Here is a 22,785-nt window from a genome sequence, read left to right as displayed (position 1 = left end):
GTGACCCATCTAACCAGTTTCGCTGCGTGGCCTCAGGGTCCTGCATACCGCTGGCCTTCAAATGTGACCACGAAGATGACTGTGGAGACAACAGTGATGAAGAGCACTGTGGTAAGATATGGTGCCAAGTGTTGATTCTCTGTAAAATATTGGTTGGTGGTGTTGATACACTGTTGACACTATGTTAGGTAGTAAATAAAAAGTATTAAATTTCATAAAATAGCCAGAAAATTAGAATAGAAAAAAACTAAACTTTTAGGTTTTTACAAATTATATATAGGCTTGAAAAGAAAAATCTTACTAACTCCAAAGGATAACAAGGCTAAAACGTACACAATGTTTTGGCGGCTGTATCGGATGCATGTATTCCTGAGTGACTCCAAAATCAAAGTTGCAGATACAATAACTCTCCAAAGACCTCTGAGACATCAGTTTCTAGTCAACCAGATTTAGCACCTATTGCACCTTTAAGAAAGAGTTAAAAATTTGAAAGTGAACATAAATACTTAACATACTTTCACATTAAATGGAAAAAAAAAACTGTCATCGGTTAGGTCACTTAGTAGCACTGGCGCCCAATGGGTGGAGGCTTGAGTCCTCCTCACTCTCTCTCCCCCCCTTCACACTGAATACTGTCCTATCGTTAAAGGCTTAAAAATGCTTAATATGTTAGGACTTATAACAAGTCTGTTTATGCAAAATAATTTTGAGAGAATAATACTGGTCCAAGAATGAAGCCCTGTGGAACACAGATGAATAGTTTATCACTGTGTGTTTTAGAATTTGTTTAAAAACAGGAAGGATAACCATATATCTTAGTATAGCAAGTATTTACTTCTAGTGATAATAGCTCAAATGCTCATTGGACATCAGAAATTATTCTAAAAGATCATTATATGGATATTATCTGTGGTTCTCTAATCAGTAAATGTGTATATATATATGTATATATATGTATATATATATATATATATATAGATATAGATATATATACATATATATATGTATATATATATTGACCTTTGTAAGATTGTATTAATATTGGACCACCTTAGACAATATTTTAGCCATCTGATAAATTGTTTTTTTCGTTCGCACAAATGACAACACCTGGAGTCGCGTTGTTTTTTTAACAAGCCCTAACTGTATCATTGTTACGTTTTTCCCAGAGTCTCACCAGTGTGGCCCTGGGGAGTTCACGTGTGCACGAGGAGTTTGCATCCGCGAGGCGTGGAGGTGTGACGGGGACAATGACTGCAGAGACTGGTCAGACGAGGCCAACTGCACAGGTGATGCACTACATGATACATGTTAAAGAGAAGACTGAAATTAAAGCAACAGAGCCATTATTGTCCTTGGGCACAGTCGCAGTGATCAAACATACATTCATGTACTTACTGGGACACACGCCTTCAGCCTTGTCATTTACAGTTTGAAAGATTTACTGCATATTTGTTTGTGCAGAGTCTTCACAGTGTTTGTTTTTCAGTGCAGGATCAGAACAGTGCTATTTGCATTTTAGACAAAAGGTGTTCAACTTTGTCGTCTTTATTACTACCTTAAGTTCAACCTGTTAATCGTTTGTGTTTTTCCCCAGTGGGCCACCATACATGTGAGGCCAGTAGCTTCCAGTGTCACACAGGTCACTGTATACCACAGCGCTGGATGTGTGACGGTGACGACGACTGTCAGGACGATTCAGATGAAGACCCTCAACATTGTGGTGAGTCGGCAGCACACATATGTTCACAAACACACACGCTCAAGACAAGTCATCCTGTTAATGGTAATATACTGTAAATCATAAAATTCGGTCTGTAGCTGTTCACATTGGCATGTATTTAAATACAACCCTGGACTGTCTTGTTTGGTGGTGTGCATTCTGTTTCCTTTTTTTAACACAAAAGATTCTCAAAGGAGGTTAATTTACAAATGGGACAGGCTAAAATAAAATAAAATAAATAATGGGTCTGTCTGAAAAATATGCAAAAAACCATGGAGTCGCAGATTAGATTTACAGAATATTTTGGGGGACCTGAAAGCTGGATGTATTCTAGATGCAAGGGGTTAACAAGAATATTGTCACCGGTAGCTACAGTATAGCGTAGGTTTCATTCTTGGGAGTTAGATTTATCCCACTAATATCACCTGTGCAATGCGAGATGAATACGTGTTCATATGATTAGGCTTTATATTCCAAACAGGGCACGAAACAAAAAAGCAGGGTCTTTTTTGTTTCGTGCTATTGACTCAACGAACTCCACTGGCCTCAGAAAATAATCAAAAGACAAATTATCTCAGAATATGGAAAGTAACTGAAGGGATCTTGGAACATTTTTACATAATGATGTATGCAGAATGAGAGATTGCACTTACTGAAGATAGTGGACCCGAGGACTCGGCGTCGTGACTTTGGCTCTGGTTACTGATTTGAATGTCCAGCGTTACATCGTCATCAAGTGACTAATGCTTGTATCCTACTCTATATGAAACAGGTCATCGGTGTAAGGAGATTCAATTTGATATCCATTATTGATCATAGACCTGAAAATACAGTAACAAAAGGTTCCGTAGCAGTCAGAAACGGCCACATGAAAGCATTGAGTCTTTGTTAGTAGTAATACTTTATTTATATTGAGTTGCTGTGTGTTTCCAGAGGGAACTCGGTGTAAAGGCTTCCTCTGCTCCAATGACACCTGCCTGCCAGCCACTGTCCACTGCAACGGCATCCAGGAATGTCCAGATGGTGCTGATGAGCACAACTGTGGTGAGCGATCGCATTTATTTGGCACAGCTACTCACATCCGTCTGGAAGGGTGAGAAGGTGAGGAGTCACAAATCATACTCCTCCTCCGACTCAGTCAAATATAAATCTGAACACAGATAAGGTAAGGTAAGGTAACATAAGATAAGATAAGATAATCATTGATTCCTCCCACAACGGGGAAATGTGGGATGATACACAGTCCAAACACCAGTCATAAAGCCAAATCATATTAATACAAAATGCTCTTCATAACAGAAACATGAACCTAGTGATAGCTATCTGTACTAGAACCTGACCGATATATTGGTTGGCTGATATGAGCCTTTCACAGACATTTGACATGCGCTCACAGTTTGTCTACCAATATGAAATCTTTTATTTAACAAAATAAACAATGTACAAAGAATGTGCACTTATGTTTATAGTTTACGTAAAACTAGTTGTTTAATTTCTTAATTGAAGTTCTATATATTTGGCTGTGTTTGTGCTTTCTTTTTGTTTATAGCTATTTATGATCAAGTTTATGGTAAAAGTAAAATATCAAGCATTAATTTCATTTCATAAAGGTTTGATAACAGCATCTAAGGAATCGTTGACAGATTAAAATATAAATAAATACCGGACAATGTATCGGTATTGGAAATCTTGTCACCCCATAACATCACATATCGGCATTGGCCCTTAAAAATCCATATTACTCTAACCTGTACATCCCTGGGTACAAAGCAAACAGCAACAGCTAATAAATAATTCAGGGAACATTTAATCATGTGACCTTTCCAAAATGTAAACAAATACAGGTAATATATGGAGGGAGGCGGAACTCTCCTGCCAGACCATGAAAACTCGGAATACGCAGAATACACTGTACTTATAAGATGCAGATTTAAATGTGTAGTAGTTCAAATGAGGTTTGGTTGTGAACGATCGTATCTAGGTTGATTATGTCCAGTAATATTTCCCGTGCTGTCCGTGGATGATGATGAGTCCTTTTTGCACGTGGGTTTGTTTATCGTCTCACCCACAGACCCCCTGTGCACTCGCTACATGGAGTTTGTGTGTAAGAACCGAGCCCAGTGTCTGTTCCAGTCTCTGGTCTGCGATGGGATCAAACACTGCGAAGACGGATCGGACGAGGACGCCGAGTACGCCGGATGTGGTGAGGGATGCTCACGTACCTGTACTGCAGCCCTCCACTCATTTACATTCATCTCTCAGCCGCTCTAACGACTGTCTGTAGCACTTTATGATCCTTAGACATCTCTAGAAATGGACTTTCTAAAAAAGCAAATGACAGTGCAACGGGATTTGACCTTTGACCCGATGCCGGAAGCTTGATCAGTATGTGCCGGGTAAAATGGCTCACACGTGTGTTCCCGTGATCCATTTTCGTTATAATGAGGGGAAAGGATCCAAATCTGCACTTCCTCAAAAAGGCCCGACTGCAACTGTTTCCGTTGAAGGGATGTTTATCAGATAAGAGCAGCACTGACACGACTCAAAAAGGAACGCATGTTCACTCTGGACCTGTCACACACCTGTGCACCTCAACAGTGACTCGATACATCTGTCTCGTGTCTGTGCAGGGCAACACGCTGTAACAGCTGCTCTCACTTCTCTCACTGGTGGTTTTCTTTGGAGCAAACCTTTTTCTACAGCATCAGACCGCGTGATCGCCTTTCTCTCTGATTCCATTGATTTGGGGTTTTTTCTCGTTCTCCACTGAATCTACTAGACTCTAAATGAATCATTAAAACCTAGCGGTTAATAACCTGTTAATGACAAGTGGAGGGAAAAGAAGAAGAAAATACCTTAAATGCCAATTTATGCTCTCATATGTGTGTTATGTGCTTTTTAAAATGATTTCCAATTCATACATTTACGTCTATTATTGTCAGCTGTGTCATTGTGCGTCATTACCCCGCTGTGATATGTCCGTATTTATCAAAGCCCTGTTGATATTATGCCGTCTGCACAAATTTGGTCACTTGCAGCTTATGAAATCAAAAGAGTGATCTAAATGTACTTGCGTGTTTCCTGTCAGCCACTCCGTCTGAATTTGGCAAAGTGTGTGACGCCTACACATTTCAGTGTGCCAACGGCGTGTGTGTGAGCCTGGAGTGGAAGTGTGACGGCATGGACGACTGCGGGGACTACTCCGATGAAGCCAACTGTGGTGAGGGAGGAAGGGTTAATGCGCATACAGTCATACGTTTCGTATACACTGCATACATGTACTGAATAACAAACAGTATTTTGTACCGCTGATTTGTCTATAAAATGAAAGATTACGCTCATCTCAACGCAGCAGTGTCTGACATGCAAACCTCCTGCTCCGTGTTGCAGCTGCTCCCACTGAGGTTCCGGGCTGCTCGAGGTATTTCCAGTACGAGTGTCGAAACGGACGCTGTATTCCCACGTGGTGGAAGTGCGATGGGGAGAACGACTGTGGGGACTGGTCTGACGAGGCCCAGTGTACAGGTACACAGTCCTTTCAAGCGGCCTAACCCTATGGTTAAAATATTATCAGTGGACAAGTTGTATGAGTTTACTCGGTCAATAAATACACTGGAAACAAACCCCAGTCTCCTTGGTGAAAGCCCTGCGCTTGACCCGTTCATCTATCACGACCAAGTGGTTGTGAAAATTCACAAGTGAACATCATGCCGTATTGAAGAAGACCTGAAACTAGGATTTGAGATTATAAACTCCTCAGGAATATCTTATATACTGACGTCATAAATCATGTGAGAAGTAGAGTCATTTTTCTAATAGACATAATAATAGAGAATACAAGTTTGACTTCCACATTGGCGCCACTTTTGGTACCTTGAGTCTGCGACCATTTGTCATATGCAGTCTGTGATCACAACCTGCTCAATGTTTGGACCTTCTCAGTCTTCATACTGACAGAAGTCAGTCAATTTATTAAAATAACATATTAATATATATTAAAATCTCCTCTCATGTAGGCGCTGTCACTCCTCACACTGTGGCCCCTGGTCCCTCCACCTGCGCCCCCAACCGCTTCCACTGTGGCTCTGGAGCTTGCATCATCAACACGTGGGTGTGTGACGGCTACGCCGACTGTCCCGACGGCAGCGATGAGCTCGGATGTCCCACAGGTGCCTCATCTCTCTCTGCTGATTGGTATCTGATAACTGGTGCACCCATGTAATAAATATATATGTTTTTTAATTAATGAACTACAGAAAGGAAACAATGTACATCAGTGTCTCCCTCCTTCCCACCCGCACCATGGATTCCACCCTCAGGAGAGGCTTAAAAGAATCATTCTATGTGTTTATGTGAAAAAATCTTGCAATGCACATATTATTCTTATGCATTTGTGAGAAAGATAAAAACACAAAAGACACAGAATAAAGACACACAAGCAAACACATGCATTGAAACTCACTTCTGTGCCTTGTGTTTCTGCGACAGCAGTGAATGGCTCCGTGACCGTGACCTCGGTGCCCACCCTGGCCCCTCCCGACTCCGCTCCCGGTCGCTGCAATCGGGGTCAGTTCCTGTGCCGCCGACCCCCCCGCTGCATCCCGGACTGGCAGCGCTGCGACGGACAGATCCACTGCGAGGACCGCTCTGATGAAGACCACTGCCGTGAGTGTCACATGTCGCACCACCACAAACATGAGACGGAGAGAAGAAAAAAAAAATCATGTGTTATTGGGGGGGGAATTATTTTTGATTTAAGAATGAAGTATGGATTCATATTCGAGCAATACTTCAACAACCCTCAGTTGATGACGTCAATAAAAGCTAACTGGAGTCAGGAGTTCTGAAACCAGAATCCTTGAAACCGAATCCTTTCAGGAATCCGATTATTTTCTCAATTAATCGGTTAGTTGCTTGGTCCATAAATTGTCATAAAATGGTGAAAAATATCGATTGTGTTTCCCAAAACCCCCAAGATGGTATTTTGTTTTGTCCACACACCAACGCTATTTAGTTCACTGCCAAAGAGGAGCAAAGAAACCAGAAAATATTCACATCGATGAAGCTGAAATCAGAGAATTTTGACTATTTTTCCCATAAAAACTACTTGAACCGATATAGATTATCAGAATAGTTGGCGATGGATTTAGTAATCGATTACTAATCGATTAATCGATTAACTGTTGCAGCTCTAGAAACTATCACAAACACGTTGTGTCTGTCTGTACTCGTGATCGGATCACATTTTATAACCAGTAATGCAAAAAAAACAACCTAAAAATTAAGTAAGGCGTACTCTCTCTTGAAACTGTACAGTGTAGCATTTCAGATATGAAAATAACGACGGCATATTCTCGTCCTCTCCACGCCTCCCCTGCCTGCGTGTGTTCAGCCACCCGCGGGCCTCTGTTCTGTACGAACGGGACCCGCTGCTCTGATGGCGAGGCCTGTGTGCTGGACGGCGAGCGGTGCGACGGCTTCCTGGACTGCTCCGACCACAGCGACGAGGACAACTGCACCCGTAGGTCCACGCTTTACTTCAGCTTTGACCGAGATCCGGTGTGCTCCGAGTCGCACGTGAGCTCCTGGACATGGACCAGTGAATCTGCTTTACATTTACAACAATGGAAGTCAGGCTCATCGCTCCACAGACTGTGATTTAACAGCAGTGCAATGATGCCACCTACTGGTGGTTAGTGTGAACTTGGTCTGCATGTCATTTAAACCTCTCTCCGTCTCTCTCCCAGAGGACACCCTGGCCTATAAAGTCCAGAACCTCCAGTGGACACCTGATGTTTTAGGGGCCATCACTCTGACCTGGTCTCGTCCAAAGAACCTTCCCCTGGACTCCTGCTACTTCCTCATCTACTACAGGTGAATTCCTCTGCACCACCAGCAGTCCCCCGGCAATGTAAATGTACAACTGACGAATGTGTCTGGAGGAATTGTTTTACACATAAACTTGTCCATGCCTGCCCTTTTATTAAAATCGAAGCTGCATATAGTACCGCAGAAGTGCGCTATAGGCTGCCCCGATTAAAACACTGACACCTGAGCGAGGCTCTCAGCACCGTCGCCCAAGTCCCTTCACGTCTCCTCCCCTGTGGTTTTTGTCTCCAGACTCGTGGGCATGCAGCAGTGGACCATCATGGACACTCACAGCAACAAGACCAGCTACAAACTGACCGTGCTGAAGCCCGACACCACCTACCACGTGAAGGTGCTCACGCAGTGTCTCAGCAAGCTGCACAAGACCAACGAGGTGATCACGGTGCGGACGCCAGAGGGAGGTGAGCATCACACGACTCATGTACACGATCGCGGTAGTGGCTATTTTTATTTCGGGTTTAATAAATGTATCTCCATGGCAACAAGATTGACTCTGTCATAGTGAGAGTAGGTTGTCATCTCAGAGTTTGTAACCAGCAGAAATCTACCAGCCAGCATTTTGTTTACAGGATGTGGATCTGAAGGGGCTCACTTTGTCATCACTGAATCACAAATCATCTGCAGATTTGTTATCTCCTGGCGACTCTTGATTTTGTTGTTGTTCTGGAAGCACACTGTAATCCAGAGTTAATAACTGGAGCAGGATCAGAAGTGAACATGTCAGTATATCGTGCTAACACTGCAGGCATTCTGTAAAGCACTTCAGAATTTGTTAACCACCGTCGCTGACAGGAGAAAAGACATATCAAACCATCACATGTGCCTCCTCACGCAGATGCATGATGCATAATGAACGTGTGCGTGTTTACCTGTGTGTGTGTGTGTGTACGCGCGCCTCAGTGCCCGACCCTCCCCGGAACCTGCAGCTGACTTGTGATAACGATGAGGATGGGACGGTGGAGGTGTCCTGGAGTCCCCCTGACAAAGGACACGGCCTCATCAGGGAATACATTGTAAGTCCAGATATATTTACGAAAAATATAAAGTGACCTTTCAACTGACCTCTACGCTGATTATTAGTGAGTATCTGTGTGTTGATTAGTTTAGTTTTCCTCTGGTACAATTTAGTACCAGGGGAGTAACTTTCTGAATGTTAATCCTTCAGCAAACAACAAACTCACTTGTTCCCTTCTGGCTCTTCTACCTTTTTGACATAACTTGGCTGACATCACTGTGTGTGCGTACATTCGTGTGTGCGCGTGTGTTCAGGTTGAATACAGTGAGCGTGCAGGTCTTGATTGGACATCGCAGAGATGCATGACGACCAGTACTGAGGTGAAGGAGCTGCAGCCGGACACTCTGTACAGGTTCAGGGTAAGTCATAGAATTACACTTATACATTTATGTGGTAAAAACAATCTATCAATCAGTTCAATGGTGATATTACCACGTATCGTTTGTCCTGATGTTGATGTTGCTGCGATGGTGGTTCTCAGGTGGCAGCAGTGACGAGTCGAGGCGTGGGGAACTGGACAGAGGTGAAATCCATCACTCCTAAAAAAGGTACGCTGGTCTTCCCCTCATCGTCGCAAACACTATTTGAAAATGTGTCCAACACTGTCACCTGCTGGTGTTAGGTAGGTACTTCATGTGGTGCGTGTGTGCTGTGCCTGGAGCTACGCCAGTGTTTGTAACTGGAGCTGCGACGGCGTGCGACTGCTGACCAACAGGATCGTTTGGGTCTGTTCCGTGCACAAAGAGACTCCTTCATGTTTCTGTTTTTTCACAATTAATTCGCCCCAGTCATCAGAAATAGCCTCGCCGCACAACTTGAAAACCACCGGGGCGGCCTCTCTTGGGCAAACCGCCGACCGCCTGTCTTCACTCATCTCCGAGCACAATTAAAATGTTCGGATGAAACAGCTGAACCAAATGAATTACCGCAGTACATGGCACGGTCATTTAAAACACTTTAAAAACTGCTAGAATTAAAATTCATGATGAGGTTCTGCTCAATGCAGGAAGTTGCTCATTATAACGTCTGAGGATGAAGTTCGGTGATTAATAGCCAAGGGGAAAAGATGGAGGAAAACAAAACATACCAGTCGCTGTTGTGGTCATTTCAACATGATGCATATTATTACTGCATTAATCCATTAGTGCAATTAGTACAACATTGACGGTTAATCCCTGTTTCACGTTTTGTGAAACAGGGATAAACCGATTTGTAGCATGGAATCCGAACGATGATCAAGGAAACTACGTATGACACATCCTTTTAAAAGGTGTGATTGGTCGATCAAAAATAAAAAGGAAATCCCTCCCTTCTAACTATACGAAGGGATGCTTTGTTAATTAAGGATCTGGTAAAAAAGGTGAAACTTCCATAAGAAACATCACAAATTATAAGAATACGTATTTTAATGTGAAACACTTAAAAAAATTCCATGTTTAAATCCACTTTCCGCCTTTTTCCGCAGCGCTGCCTCCTCCCTCTGTGATCGCCGACAGCATCACCACGGACTCCATGAGTCTTTCATTCAGCCTGAACTCCCAGTACAATGTAAGAATCTCTCGTTGTAAACACCCCTCCGATTTGTGTTCCGCGTCTGAGCGCGACTGACGGGGCCCCTGGGTTTCCTTTTAGGTGAAACAGTACATCGTGATTCTGTCGTGGCAGTTTGACAAACACGTCAAGGAGAGCAGGAACTACACGGTGATAGAGGGCATTCTCAAAGGTACCGTCTTGCTGGTGATGCGTCTTTGTCAAAATATCTGTGGTCTCCCATTTCAAGTGACACGGTCACTGATGTTTCATCAGCTCAGTCCAGTGATTCCGTGCGTCCTGCCTCTTTCCAGCTACAAACCTGACGGCAGGAACAGTGTACGAGGTGGCTGTGTGGGCTCACACCAGTATAGGAGACAGTCCCACCGCCCTGTCCCATCATCAGACCGCCGGCGCCCAGCCAGAGAGACCCCTGCTCAAAGCCAGGGCTCTCAACCAAACGGCTGTGGACTGCAGCTGGACCGTCAGTGGACCCCCCGCACAGGTACAAGACACACCAGAGACGCACGTCAAGTCACCCCTGGGTGACACGACAGCAACTTCTGGAATTGAGTCTTCCTATTCGTCTTCATCACAGACATATAATACAACATGGAAAGCTAGTAAACAGTGTGCAGTTGTTCCATATGTTGTTCCGCCTACCCATCATTGAGCTCATTAGACAAATAAATCGGTTACAAGCTGCACATCCACATTGAACTATTCAAAGAAAACTGTGGAAGATTTAAAATGCCAAAAAATAAGAACGGCTCACAAAAGATGAAAGTGAAATACATATCTTTTTTTTAATGATGGGTTTACTGCGTCATGACCAACATGGCACCCAGCAGAGCAGGTTACCTCCGCCGAGGCCCAGCGGTTCCCTTAAAGGGGCAGTGAGCGATTCTAGAGAAAGCTTGTTTCTCTCTTTGTTGTTGTTGTGAATTTACTGCTGTGAATCGGTTTAGGGAGTCCGACGCACTAACCACTAGGCCAAAACCGTGGAGCTGCGGCGCTTCCTGCCAGCACGTCTCTAAACGTGTCGACGAGCGATGTGCACCAGCTGCACAGCCAGTGTTGTGCGGTGCAGTCCGCACCATTTTTTGGATTCCGACTTACGGAGCCTGGGCTGCGCCGAAAGAGACAACAAAAATTCTATCAAGCTCCACCACATAGAACACACTCATAGGTATCAGTCCCCTAAATATGCCTGATGTTGTTTTTTTTTTAATCAAGATACAGTAATTATTATATGGTAAAAACACCCAATCTCTATAAAGTGATTTTGTATCCGCCCCTTTGTCCGGATTCGCACCAAAATGTTATGGGTTTCTTGGGTCCATGTCCGATCTACTCCATTAATATTCATGGTAATTAATTCAGTAGTTTTTGCATAATCATGCAGACAAACAACTTAACAAATAAAACAAACAGACGTGCAAATACATAACCTCTTTGGCGGAGGTCATAAAAATTGAAAAAGTTGAAAGTATTTTGAAGCTTTTCAGTCTATAGCTGAATAACATTTGGAGTCTATGATGTCTCTCTTCTGGACAATACTGAAATGACCAATACTGCGTATGTTTAAGAAAAAAAAGTCATTGAGTGAAGTAAAGATGCGAGCAAAGAGAAAAACAGATTCCCAAAACAACGTCAGAACGTCACAGGACCAAAATCTATCCCCATAAAGACGTCTTTCTTTATACCGTAAGATAAAAGATCATCGTTCATTTGAAACGTCTTCTCTGTGGTGCAATATTTTTTTTTTACATCATCTTATAAGAATTCCCTTCTCGATAGAAATATGTCCTTGACATTATACTTTTACATTTAACACTCTATCCCTCAAAAAGGCAGATATGCAGCATGTACACGTACCGACTCGCTCTTAGTGTAAGTGCTGCATTGTGTACCTGTGTGTGTGTTTCCTAACCTGTGGGTCAGGACACACAGAGAAGACCGTGATAAATCCGAAGGGGTCACAGGATGTAAAAGGATGAGAGAGAAACAAATTAGCACGAAACAAGAACATTTCAGAGTCGCATCTCTTCCAACAGTTTTTCAAATGATAACCATGTGAGAAACAACATTTTAATAGGTCATGAGCCCAAAAAACCTTGGGGACCCGTGATCTATATCACTGCGCTTAAAAGCTTTCACATCGAGTAATCGTTTCGATTCTCAAAAAGGGATCACCTGTTCCATTTCTCTCACCAATGACCTTGGTTTTATGGAGGACCATACACCCACCACAACCCATTATTGAGTTAACTTTGTCCCATTTGGTTTGTGTGTGTGTGTGTGTGTGTGTGTGTGTGTGTGTGTGTGTGTGTGTGTGTGTGTGTGTGTGTGTGTGTGTGTGTGTGTGTGTGTGTGTGTGTGTGTGTGTGTGTGTGTGTGTGTGTGTGTGTGTGTGTGTGTGTGTGTGTGTGTGTGTGTGTGTAGATGTATGGTGTGTTTTATGCCACCTCCTTCCTGGATTTGTACCGGGCTCCTCGCCTGGTCCGCACCGCGTCCCTCGGCCTCACGTTTACAGTGGACAGCGATGAGCAGTATCTCTTCCTGGTGAGTGTTTTTGACATCTGACATCTTCCTCTGAGGGCTTCATAGACTAGTTCCCTCCACCTTAAACACCTCGTGCCTTCAAGTGTGGAGATCTACTTCCAGTTCCTTTTCATTTGAGGATCTACGGGTAAAGGTTTTTATTCTCAATTTTTGTGCAGTAAGGTCAATCCAAGAGACATCTGGGCAGATGTCTGAACTCCCCCCAAAAAATCTGTCACGTCTTTCAGTCATACCAAGCCATGAAGCCAGACTTGTTCCAGCAGTCAGGAAGTAACGGGGGGGGGCACTAAATTAAGTCTTTCCGTCTAATGAAGAAAAAGTCGGAGCAGAAGAGTTAATTATTCTGTGTGGAGTTCAACAAACGCAGGCGCTAATGGGGACCGTGATTTTCGCCGCGGCCCTGCCACAACCTGTGTGCACTGAGCGTTAAAGTGAACAGTTGATCGGGACTGCATTAGTGAGAGCGGAATTCAAATTCATGCACTCAAGAGTACTTAACTACAAGTACAGCCTTTTTCTTTTATTATTTGAACAATAGCCAGGGTTTCAAATGATATCACATCCGAGTATTTGATGTATTCCAATATTTTAGAGATTTATTGTGTATGAAAACTGCCTCTAAATGTAATATACTTTGATTTTTTTTTTTAAATATATTTTTGGGGGTATATTTCTGTCTGTGGGTGTTAATGTGGAAATATGTTTTATTGTTGTTCTTGGGCTAAATGAGAGGAGCATCATGGGAAACTTTAAATTAAAACCCAGCACGATAATAAAAACATTGTTATTTCAGACACTTTGATGCAGAGGAATCGTTTTTAATTAAAGTGCTTTCTATCCATGTAGGCGTCCATTGTAGTGTTGAATAATTAAATAATATACAGCTAATTCTACGTGATCTATGGGTAACGTCAATATGGGAGAAGAAGTCACTGAAAGGGTGATTGAGAAAAGCCTCTTTTATGCCAATAAACAATAATCACAATGATTTTTGTCGCCCTCAGGTTCGTGCGGTCTCTCCCTCCCTGGGTCCTCCCTCTGACTACGCTGTGGTGAAAATGATTCCCAACGAGAGGCTGCCGCCCCGGAACCTCCATCGTGTGCGAGTAGACAAAACGCAGGCCACGCTGAAATGGCAGCCGCCCTACGACGCCCCGAACACACCTCTGGTACGACACCGTCTCACGTTACTGTGGCGATAATGTACACGACGAGCATCGGGAATGTGATCGGGAGGGTGTTTCATGAAACCTGCTGGAGTGATAGAGGAGCTGAGAATCAGATGTAAAACATACTTTTCTCTGCACAAATACCACGGAATTTATTCAGATACACAAGACACAAGAATTTAAATCAAAGTGTGCCACCTCTTGTATTTCTCGCCCTCCGTGGTGATCGAAGGTTCTCTGCTGCTGCATTGATTACCCGGCATAGGTCTTGGCCACTGATCCAGGTCCCCCTGCTCTACATCCGCTGCCAGCTCAGCGTCAGTTTCTCCCTTCCAGCACCAGACCAGGTCTCGCCTCAAGTTGGTGTTGGCTCTTTACGAAGGCCCGGTAATCCGTCGGCCCACGTCCGCCAGCGTGTGTCAGTCCCGGGCTGACCCCAACTGTCCGACTCTGGCCCTCTGTCTGTGCTCTCCTTCCCCGACAGCGGTTACGGACTGTGCTTGGTTGAGGCTTTGAGATCGGTTGTTGTGGTGCAGCCCATGGCCGTTCCCTTGGTTTCCTGGGTTGCTGCCAGGCACTTGAGCACTCGGCCGTGTCTCCAGGTGCGTCACCCCTGGGAGAGGCTCAAGTAAGGATGTGCTTAGGCATAGATGTTGCACGCTCGGGGGCAAGATGGGTCTTCGGTCAGAGTCACCGCTTAACTGGTTTTCGGGACAAGAGGGATCGTCGGTGGCTTGAATTCTGAAACTTACCCTGCGTGTCTTCGTCGCCCACAAGTCCCTCACACTGATCTGTCATTTTACCACCCATCTCATCAACCGCCTTAGTCCACCTTAACAATTTCCGCCTGTGTTGACAGACGAACCAACTGCCACCTCTCATGAGAATGTCTCGCTCCAGTTTACTTGACCTCATCCAAACCCCTATCGACTGCTTTGATGCCATAAAGAAAAATACTTGTGTCATTAAAGATCTACCCACCGTTCGAATGGTATCTAACGTGTTCTAGTGTGTCTTCCTGTGTCTGTAGACATACGCAGTCCACGTGCGGGACGTGATCCGTAAGATGGAATTGGATTACAAGCTGACCACACAAAACAACACGGTGGAGTACCTGCTGAAAGGCCTGGAGCCCGGAGGACGATACAGCATCTCTGTCCGCCTGCGCAACATGAGCAAGGAGGCCAGCTTCACTCTCAGCACAGGTTACACCCTCACACACACACACACACACACGCACACACGCACAAACACACACACACACACACACACAGTGCTCAGGCCGATAGTTATGGAGATCCACGTCTAGTTGGAACAGTCATTATCAAACAGCGTCATACAACAGTGTGCCCCAACTGTTGCTGCATTAATTAATTAATTGATGTTGATTCTCACCAATTTCAATAAGTGTGAAATTATTTTACAAATAAATATGTCAAAGATTTGTTCCAGATGATCCAACACAAAACAATTTGTGACTTTTATTCATCACGTCTGAATCAAAACTTTTCACTGTTCCTGAAGTGTCAGTCCTATTATGACTGAACATCAATTAGAATCAAATCATCTGTTTGACTATGTGCAAGTGCCCTCATGGCCATAGCTGCTCAAATTGCGATTCAACAAACTGATGGTGGTTCTGTAAATACCAGCGCACACACCATTGTACACACCATGCAGTAGTAACTGTCTGGTCTGACCAAGAGGTCAAGTCCCCGCCAGAATCAAGTATAACCACTAACTCTACAGAGGCAATGCAGTTAGAATCGATTGTTGCCTAAAGAAGTGTTTTCCCCTGCAGTTCCTCTTCAAGCTCCCGAGGCCCTGAAGATCTTGACAGAGAAAGACCACGTGTTCCTCTTCTGGAAGAGTCTGGCCGTCCGAGAGAAGGACTTCAACGAGACCAGGGTGAGACACCGCTGACGACTTCACTCCTGTTTCCCACAGTCTTCCAACTTTTTATTCCACCTTACTAAAACCCCTTAAAAACAACATAGAACCCTGCCTGTATTAAACCTGCAGAACACCAGGTTCTATAGGTTAATAAGGAGTCATTTGATGCCCTGTTTTATTTGTGCTCGTTCTATCCTCCACTGACGTTCTCCGAATGCTCCTCCCAGGGGTATGAGGTGCATGTGTATGACAGCGTGACCAACCAGACATCCTACTTGGGAAACACCACCGAGACCTACTTCCGCATCAGCAGCCTGCTGCTGGGACACAACTACACTTTCTCGGTGCAGGCCCGCTGCCTGCTCGGCGGGCAGCTGTGCGGAGAGCCCGCCCTTCTGCTGTATAACCAGCTGACGGCAGGTACTGGAGCACAAACATAAACTTTCATCAGAAGAAGTACGGTCGATGAACTTGCTTTTTCCATTCGTGTAAATGTGCCTCTCCACTTGCCCAGGGGCCAGTGACGCCTCCCGCAGTGAGGGCCACTCAGGGGACATGGCGGCAGTGGTGGTCCCCGTCCTCTTCCTGCTGCTGCTCGGAGTGTGCGGCAGCCTGGTGGCACTCTACCTCCGACATCGCCGGCTGCAGAACAACTTCACTGCCTTCGCCAACTCCCACTACAACTCTCGCTTGGGCTCGGCCATCTTCTCCTCAGGCGATGAACTAGGTGAGCCAACGTTCCCTTCCTTGGATGTGTACGGTCCCGGGCCCAGCCAGGTGTTCCCTGAGGAGGAAACACTCGACAGAGATCAACTGGGTTTCGGGAGCCATCTGTGGTTCTGACACAGAGGGCACTCTACATGATATATTGTCGGGAGGCCTGTTGGGTCATGGATCATGTCCCATGTCACTGCACTGCAAAATCCCAGTGGTTGCTCAGGTCGCCTTGAGAGTGTGGAAGGTGGAAACTGCAGAAAGCAAATGTAGAGATTAGGGCGAAAAATGGAGACTATGAAGAGGGATCTTGATTGTTAAGAAAAGGATCTGATGTATTGCTCGGCCAACTCATTGTTCCCGAGTCCGTGTCTGAAAACAGCTTGAAGGTCCAGAACCGAAACACTTGACGGTAGAGTTGTGCGATCATGCGATGTTGTCATATGCGTATTGTTAACAGAATATCAATAATTTACTGATTATTGTTTAAGTAACTGATATAGGAGTCGTTGTTGTAAACATTCCGCTTTGTTCTCTCCTCTTCTTCTCCAGGTGATGACGATGAGGATGCTCCCATGATCAGCGGCTTCTCAGACGACGTCCCCATGGTCATCGCGTAGCAAGACATCCCTCCGTTGCCGGTTTATCTCTCTTCCCTTGTCCCCCTCTATTCTTCCTCCCCCGCTCCCCTTTACTCCCCGTCACCCCCCTCCCCCAAATTAACAGGAAACATGAAGAAAAGTGTAACAAGAGAAAGAGATATTTTTCAAATATACAATGCACTTTTTTTGGGATGCGCAATAACTTATTTTTTATAATACTAAATATATATGTATGTATGGGGTCAAAAAAAGGACTGGGTGGAGGAGGTGGACACTGAAACAAACTGTGAAGGATTTGAGTTTGTGGTGGGAAGGAGAGACCCTATTTGTAATGCAAACTCACTATCCATAGGAGCGGTTCACTGCTTAAAGCCAAAATAAGATGAGCATCCAGAGACTGGAATATAGAATGCAAAAAAGGTTACACGCGTTGCGGGGAAAAAAAGAAAAAATCCAAAATCCATAAATATTTAGATGCAGGAAATGCTGTATACAAAATGTACAAATAGAAAATATCGGGGCAGTAACTTCCATAATTCGGTGGTGGTACAGTGTACTAAAGCAGTGTATGTAACACAGTGTGACAGAGACGGATGAGGTAACTGTGGGTCATGATTCTACATCCACAGAATCTCAATGCTGTCTCTCATCACCAGTTTGGGAACTGCTGGTTCTTGTAAACATATTTGAAAAAGTCAACCAAACAGATCCGTGATTGGAATGACCATTGGCACCTTGAATTGTCCTCATAGATATTCTTTGTTATTTTTGTATTTTTTCTTTTTACTCTATTTTCCACCACCAGCACACTGTTCCATGTCTGTACGTAGAGGCAACACGTGTCCCACGATATGAGAATATTTCTGGCGCCGAGGGGGAAAGAATCCCCCGCCAGCATTGCCAAGATCGTAACTATTTGTAAATATTGGCTTTTAATATGTTCTCTCCTTGTAATGCTGTACCATATCATTCTGTAAAATGTCTTTTTATTTGATTTTTTAGTCATTCAGGACCACAACTTTGTGCCCCCAGCATTATGCCACAGCTGTAGAGGAAGTGTGTTTGGGGTTCTCAGGGAACTGTGTCGGAGCGGACACCAGCGCTTCACCACCACCACAACCACCACCGTCACCGCCACCGCCACGACTTGGGCAGCACTGTCCATCTCCTCTCGTGTACTGTAGGCCAGAAACCTTTGAAGAGGTGCGGGATCAGCTGTGGGCGGAATGACTGGCAGGTACAGCTCACTGTCCTTGGCTGCGATGAAGAGTCAGGTTCAGGAAAAAGGATTGAAAGGGCTGATTCGTGCAAAGATATACAGTACGCTTTTTTCCGCATACCTCGAGTACTATCAAGTTCCAGGTGGTTTTGTTTGTTCATTTCTGCCGGGGGTTTTAAGATATCTGTGGCTGAGATTTTCAAGAGCTAGTCTAGTGACAATGTCTTGGATAATCCAGGGCTCACTGTGAGGTCCCAAGGGAAATCTTAAGGGACAGCGGGAAGCTGGCCTGGCGGGCGAGCTCTGTATTCCATCTCTTTATCTTTTGGTACATTTTTTGGTAATGATTATTACAGTGATACTTAAGTGCTTCTCCCTGGTACAACAATTCCCGTTATAGATTTCTTGGGGCTCCAAATGACAACAGTTTCTTTGATGACATATCTTCCGATCATCGTTTTAGATCATTCAATTCATTGTTTAGTTCATACGTCATAAAAAAACAAAAAAGCCCTGAGAAATTGAAATTTGCTAATGCTGCTGTGACCGGGCCATTCTGGACTTTCTATTCACCTGCATTGTACTGGGATAGAGGCCCAAAATCTCAGGAACTGATATCTCAAAACCTTAAAAATAGATAAATGAATAATAGAAAGTAGTCCCTTTAAGGGGGCACGGAGACCAGTCTTTGGTCAGCACCAGTGGATTGGACAGAGATAATAAGAGGATATAATCGACCTGCCTCAGTATGAATCACACTCGTCGTACGTCTGTAAATGTATAACTCAAAACATTTTGGAGAATCCCCCCCCCCCCCCCCCCCCCCGACTCTGCACTATAGTCCATTAACTGATATTTGTGTTTTGCCTCTCAGCTTGAGCCATTTCAACTGATGGTGTTCTGCTCTCATTGACCGTGTTTTTGTTTGTCCAGATGTCTTCATGAATGTATTTGATATACTTTCCCAAGGTACTGTCCCAGCTCATAATGCTACTGTCCCCGCCTGTGAAGTCAATGCACACCCTTCTGGTTTTGCCCTTGCCACAGTGAATTTGGTTGATAGAACCTTCATTGCTCCAGTGATTTACCCAGAGCAGCGAACCTTTTCTTTGTCAGGCGAAGCCCGGGAAAATTTTCATCTCACTCTTCCCTGTATCGTTAACCGGTGTCTGTACTGTAACATTTAAGGTTTCCTCTCAAGGGTAAGGGTTGATTTCATGCAGCTCTTTCGTCCCTTAACCTGGTCACAAGTTTGGCCTGTTTCTTGGCCTTAAAAACGGACTTTTCTGACATTGACGCTGTTTTTCTTGCTCTGTGGAGTTTCTGATTTTGTGTTTCGCCACATAATGCCTTATTAGAACACGTTTGGTTTTTATCTAATGTATTGTTTGTGGGTAAACACAAGTGCACATGCATGCCTACACGCGCGCTCGCACACACACACACACACACACACACACACACACACAGGCTAAGGAGGCTGAAGAAGAGGTTCATGTGAGGGCATTTGGTTAACTTCGTCAGATCACTGCTCCTTCCTGTGTCGGCCGCTCTAAGCTGCCACTTAGTCTGATCTTAGTCAGGTTTTTACTCATGTACAAAGTATGATCATTTGTTATTATGTGATGGTTTGCTCCCTTCTTGTCTTAATGTTAAACCCTTGTCAAATAGTTTGCTCCGAAGTGTTTGGCACAGAGGACAGTTGGACTTGGCCGTGTGTGAAGATGTTAATGTCGCGCTTGCTCAGAAAACTGAGACGTCGGGAGAAGCAGTGTGAGGTGTTTTGAAAAGCCACTTATACTGAAATAAACTTGCTGAAAACGAAACCCTTTTGTAGTGTCAGTAGTGATAAAAAAAACCACGATGGTTTGTCATTGAGGAATGTAGATAACTGTCATGTATGATGAACTAACATACAGTGTCGACATGACATGTTGAGTCATGCATGACGATTAAAGGGGAAACAATGGGAGGTTCCTAAATAATGACCCTGAAAGGTCCTTTGGTATGAAGGCTGACGGTTGCTGTCAAAATAATTACAGAGTTTCACAGTGTTTAATTATAATCAATTAATAAACTGACCAGTCAAGGAAATATGAATTCGTTCATTAAGATCAAACCAAATGAAACTCAAAGTAAAAACAAGTGAATAAGTTGTCGTTTTTGAGTTGAATTGTCTTCTGACAGGAGGAAATTTAACATCGTCTCTGCAAAAAATGTTTCTCGGAAACTTCACAATCGTAAATCAAATGCATTAAAGATACTTTGTACAATTTTGTGTCAGTAAATCTAGCAATCGTGCATGCAGTATGTGGATGTGATGTGTTTTGTGAGGGATTGCCTCATCACTTACCAGGATGACTCTTTGGCAACAAAAAGGAGTAAAGCAGGACAAATACATTTTATAACATTCCGTTGACAAACAAACACAGCTTAGTCTCTGTAAAAAAAAAAGGAAAAGAAATACAACTTTTACATTCTGACACTGTAGAGATGGAGGTGTGCAACAACAACAAACTAAAAGACAAGGTGGGCCGCAGCCTTGTCTAACACAGCGTGCAGTTGAAACTTGATTTTAAAAGTAATTATGTTACTGCTTTACTTTTGCGGCGTTCTGCATATTCAGTCATGAGAGCAGCAAGGAGCACCTGATGGTTTTTACAGAACATAAAACGTTGCATAACACGCGAGCGGATATTGTGTCCAGCTTCTCGTTCTGTTATTTCTGCCCTGGCATATTGAGCGAGGTCCTGATGTTCAGAAGTGAAACGATGGTTGCGTGTCATCGGCAGAAGCTCGTCAAACCTCTTATCTAGTTACTATTTCGAAAAATTGTGATCCCTTACTCTTCGAGTCGCTGGGAAGAGTGATGATATCACGGTAATATATTACTGAGTTGCTGCCCAACACTGCTTGTGAACATCCCGAGGTACGGTGGATTCATTATTCTCTGGAGCTTATCCAAAAGTAAAAAAACAAACACACCATTCAAAATTTATCGATGTCTATAAAACTTTAAAAATCGTAGAATATGGATACAAATAAAATACAGAGTCAAATGACTACAAATTAAATTATGACACATTGCTGACAAAACACACAAATAAAACTACATTTTTACAAATCCTATATCACACGAATTGAACTGCTATTGCACACAGTTGCATGACAGTCATCTAAAGACTGACCTTTCTGGATGCAAGGCCATCGATCACGCCTTCAATGTTAATACTGGTCACAGAAGGGGGTTGGCGGTTTCCCCCGTGACACGGTGAACCTCAGACCCGCGCGTCTGATTTGAAAAAGCTCCTCTCTGCCGCGGCTGCGGTGAGGGACGTTCTGAGAGCGGTCCTGACAACTCCCTCCTGTCTTTGAACATTGGCAGCCCAAGCAGGAAACTGCGTCAGCACTGCACCACGGTAGTGGTGCGCTGTTTGACGGCGGATGTGATGCTGTTTGGCATGGTCGCGTCTGCGGATGTGATGCCTCTGCATCTGTGTCGAAGCGGCCCCCCGTGGTAGTTCCTGCTACCACAGGGGGCCGCTTATATGATTGACCGTCTGCATTTTTCAACAATATCCATTCAAGGTATTTAGATTCAGTCTCTTTATGCCAGTTTCAATGAACAGCAATTCGTGAAATATTACCGTGTTTCCAACAGACACAGGCCCCTATAATATCCGGCTGGATGGGCTCTACGCAGCTCAGGGACTTGTGCTTTAATCAGAAATGAAAACAAAGCTCAGTGTATTTTAAAAGACAGCACGCACTCCCTGCATGATCAGTTTGTTTTGCTGCCAGGAGGGACTTCTGGACGCCTGCGGTACAGAAACAAGCATCTTAAAATAGCTTTACTCTCTCTGTAATTCAATCAAATTGGAGTTGTTGTTTTTTTTAAGATTACCCTGTCACGTTTTAAAGTATATAAAAATAATCTGCTCTGCCTAATATTCTGTTCAACATAGTATACCCCATATAACCCACTGAAATGGGGTTGAAAACCATCCACCCTCTCTCCCTCGTTGAGGAATTCTGAGACTGTGAATATTCATGATATGCAAATAGCACAGGCCCCGCCCACCGCGGCTGGGTTAGGGTAGGTCGACCGGTGGAAGAATGTGCCAACCAGGCGGCTGGCGGCGAGATTCAGCCACAAAACTCTCACGAGCTGCTAATTCTACCTAACTGTCCGCCGACACACCTGCCGGATGCGCTGCCTCTGCGTGCACTAGAAGTTTTCCGGTCTCTTTGCCCCACGTTTGCATATTCGGCAGCGATTGTGTTCTCTGTATTTGTGACGTCCCGGATCCAGCTTTGCCCAGGATTCGTTTCAAATTTCAAATTGCAGAGAGGTGCGCAGAGATCTCCTACTCCAGGAGAGGAATGTCCCTGTAGTTGATGTCAGACATTTCAGGGGATAGAAACAGAAGGAAAATATTACGGAAGGGGACTTTAAATTGAACTTA

General features: G+C 44.2%; 1 protein-coding gene across 2 annotated transcripts in view; it reads left to right on the top strand.

Moving 5' to 3' along the window:
* sorl1 (sortilin-related receptor, L(DLR class) A repeats containing) overlaps positions 1-20,145 on the top strand; it is a 75,425-nt gene extending 55,280 nt beyond the window's left edge. The window contains exons 24-48 of one of the 2 annotated variants that reach the window (XM_035621694.2): positions 1-111; positions 1,170-1,289; positions 1,598-1,723; positions 2,657-2,767; positions 3,795-3,926; positions 4,812-4,943; positions 5,114-5,248; positions 5,740-5,892; positions 6,215-6,388; positions 7,116-7,244; positions 7,471-7,597; positions 7,844-8,013; positions 8,513-8,625; positions 8,882-8,986; positions 9,109-9,175; positions 10,093-10,175; positions 10,260-10,350; positions 10,472-10,662; positions 12,603-12,722; positions 13,727-13,891; positions 14,922-15,096; positions 15,693-15,799; positions 16,012-16,204; positions 16,299-16,511; positions 17,051-20,145. The exon at positions 1-111 is cut by the window's left edge and continues 12 nt beyond it. In XM_035621694.2, coding sequence (XP_035477587.2) covers positions 1-111; positions 1,170-1,289; positions 1,598-1,723; positions 2,657-2,767; positions 3,795-3,926; positions 4,812-4,943; positions 5,114-5,248; positions 5,740-5,892; positions 6,215-6,388; positions 7,116-7,244; positions 7,471-7,597; positions 7,844-8,013; positions 8,513-8,625; positions 8,882-8,986; positions 9,109-9,175; positions 10,093-10,175; positions 10,260-10,350; positions 10,472-10,662; positions 12,603-12,722; positions 13,727-13,891; positions 14,922-15,096; positions 15,693-15,799; positions 16,012-16,204; positions 16,299-16,511; positions 17,051-17,118 — 3,311 coding nt within the window. In that variant the 3' untranslated portion in view covers positions 17,119-20,145. Of the gene's footprint in view, positions 112-1,169; positions 1,290-1,597; positions 1,724-2,656; positions 2,768-3,794; positions 3,927-4,811; positions 4,944-5,113; positions 5,249-5,739; positions 5,893-6,211; positions 6,389-7,115; positions 7,245-7,470; positions 7,598-7,843; positions 8,014-8,512; positions 8,626-8,881; positions 8,987-9,108; positions 9,176-10,092; positions 10,176-10,259; positions 10,351-10,471; positions 10,663-12,602; positions 12,723-13,726; positions 13,892-14,921; positions 15,097-15,692; positions 15,800-16,011; positions 16,205-16,298; positions 16,512-17,050 lie in introns of both variants that reach the window. The other variant, XM_047335858.1, reaches the window with a different exon arrangement.
* Positions 20,146-22,785: the final 2,640 nt, after the last annotated feature.

This window comes from Scophthalmus maximus, chromosome 11, assembly GCF_022379125.1.
Source record: "Scophthalmus maximus strain ysfricsl-2021 chromosome 11, ASM2237912v1, whole genome shotgun sequence".
Taxonomy (NCBI): Eukaryota; Metazoa; Chordata; class Actinopteri; order Pleuronectiformes; family Scophthalmidae; genus Scophthalmus; species Scophthalmus maximus.
Note: the sequence above shows the minus strand (reverse complement) of the source record. Positions and strands in the feature narration are given on the sequence as shown.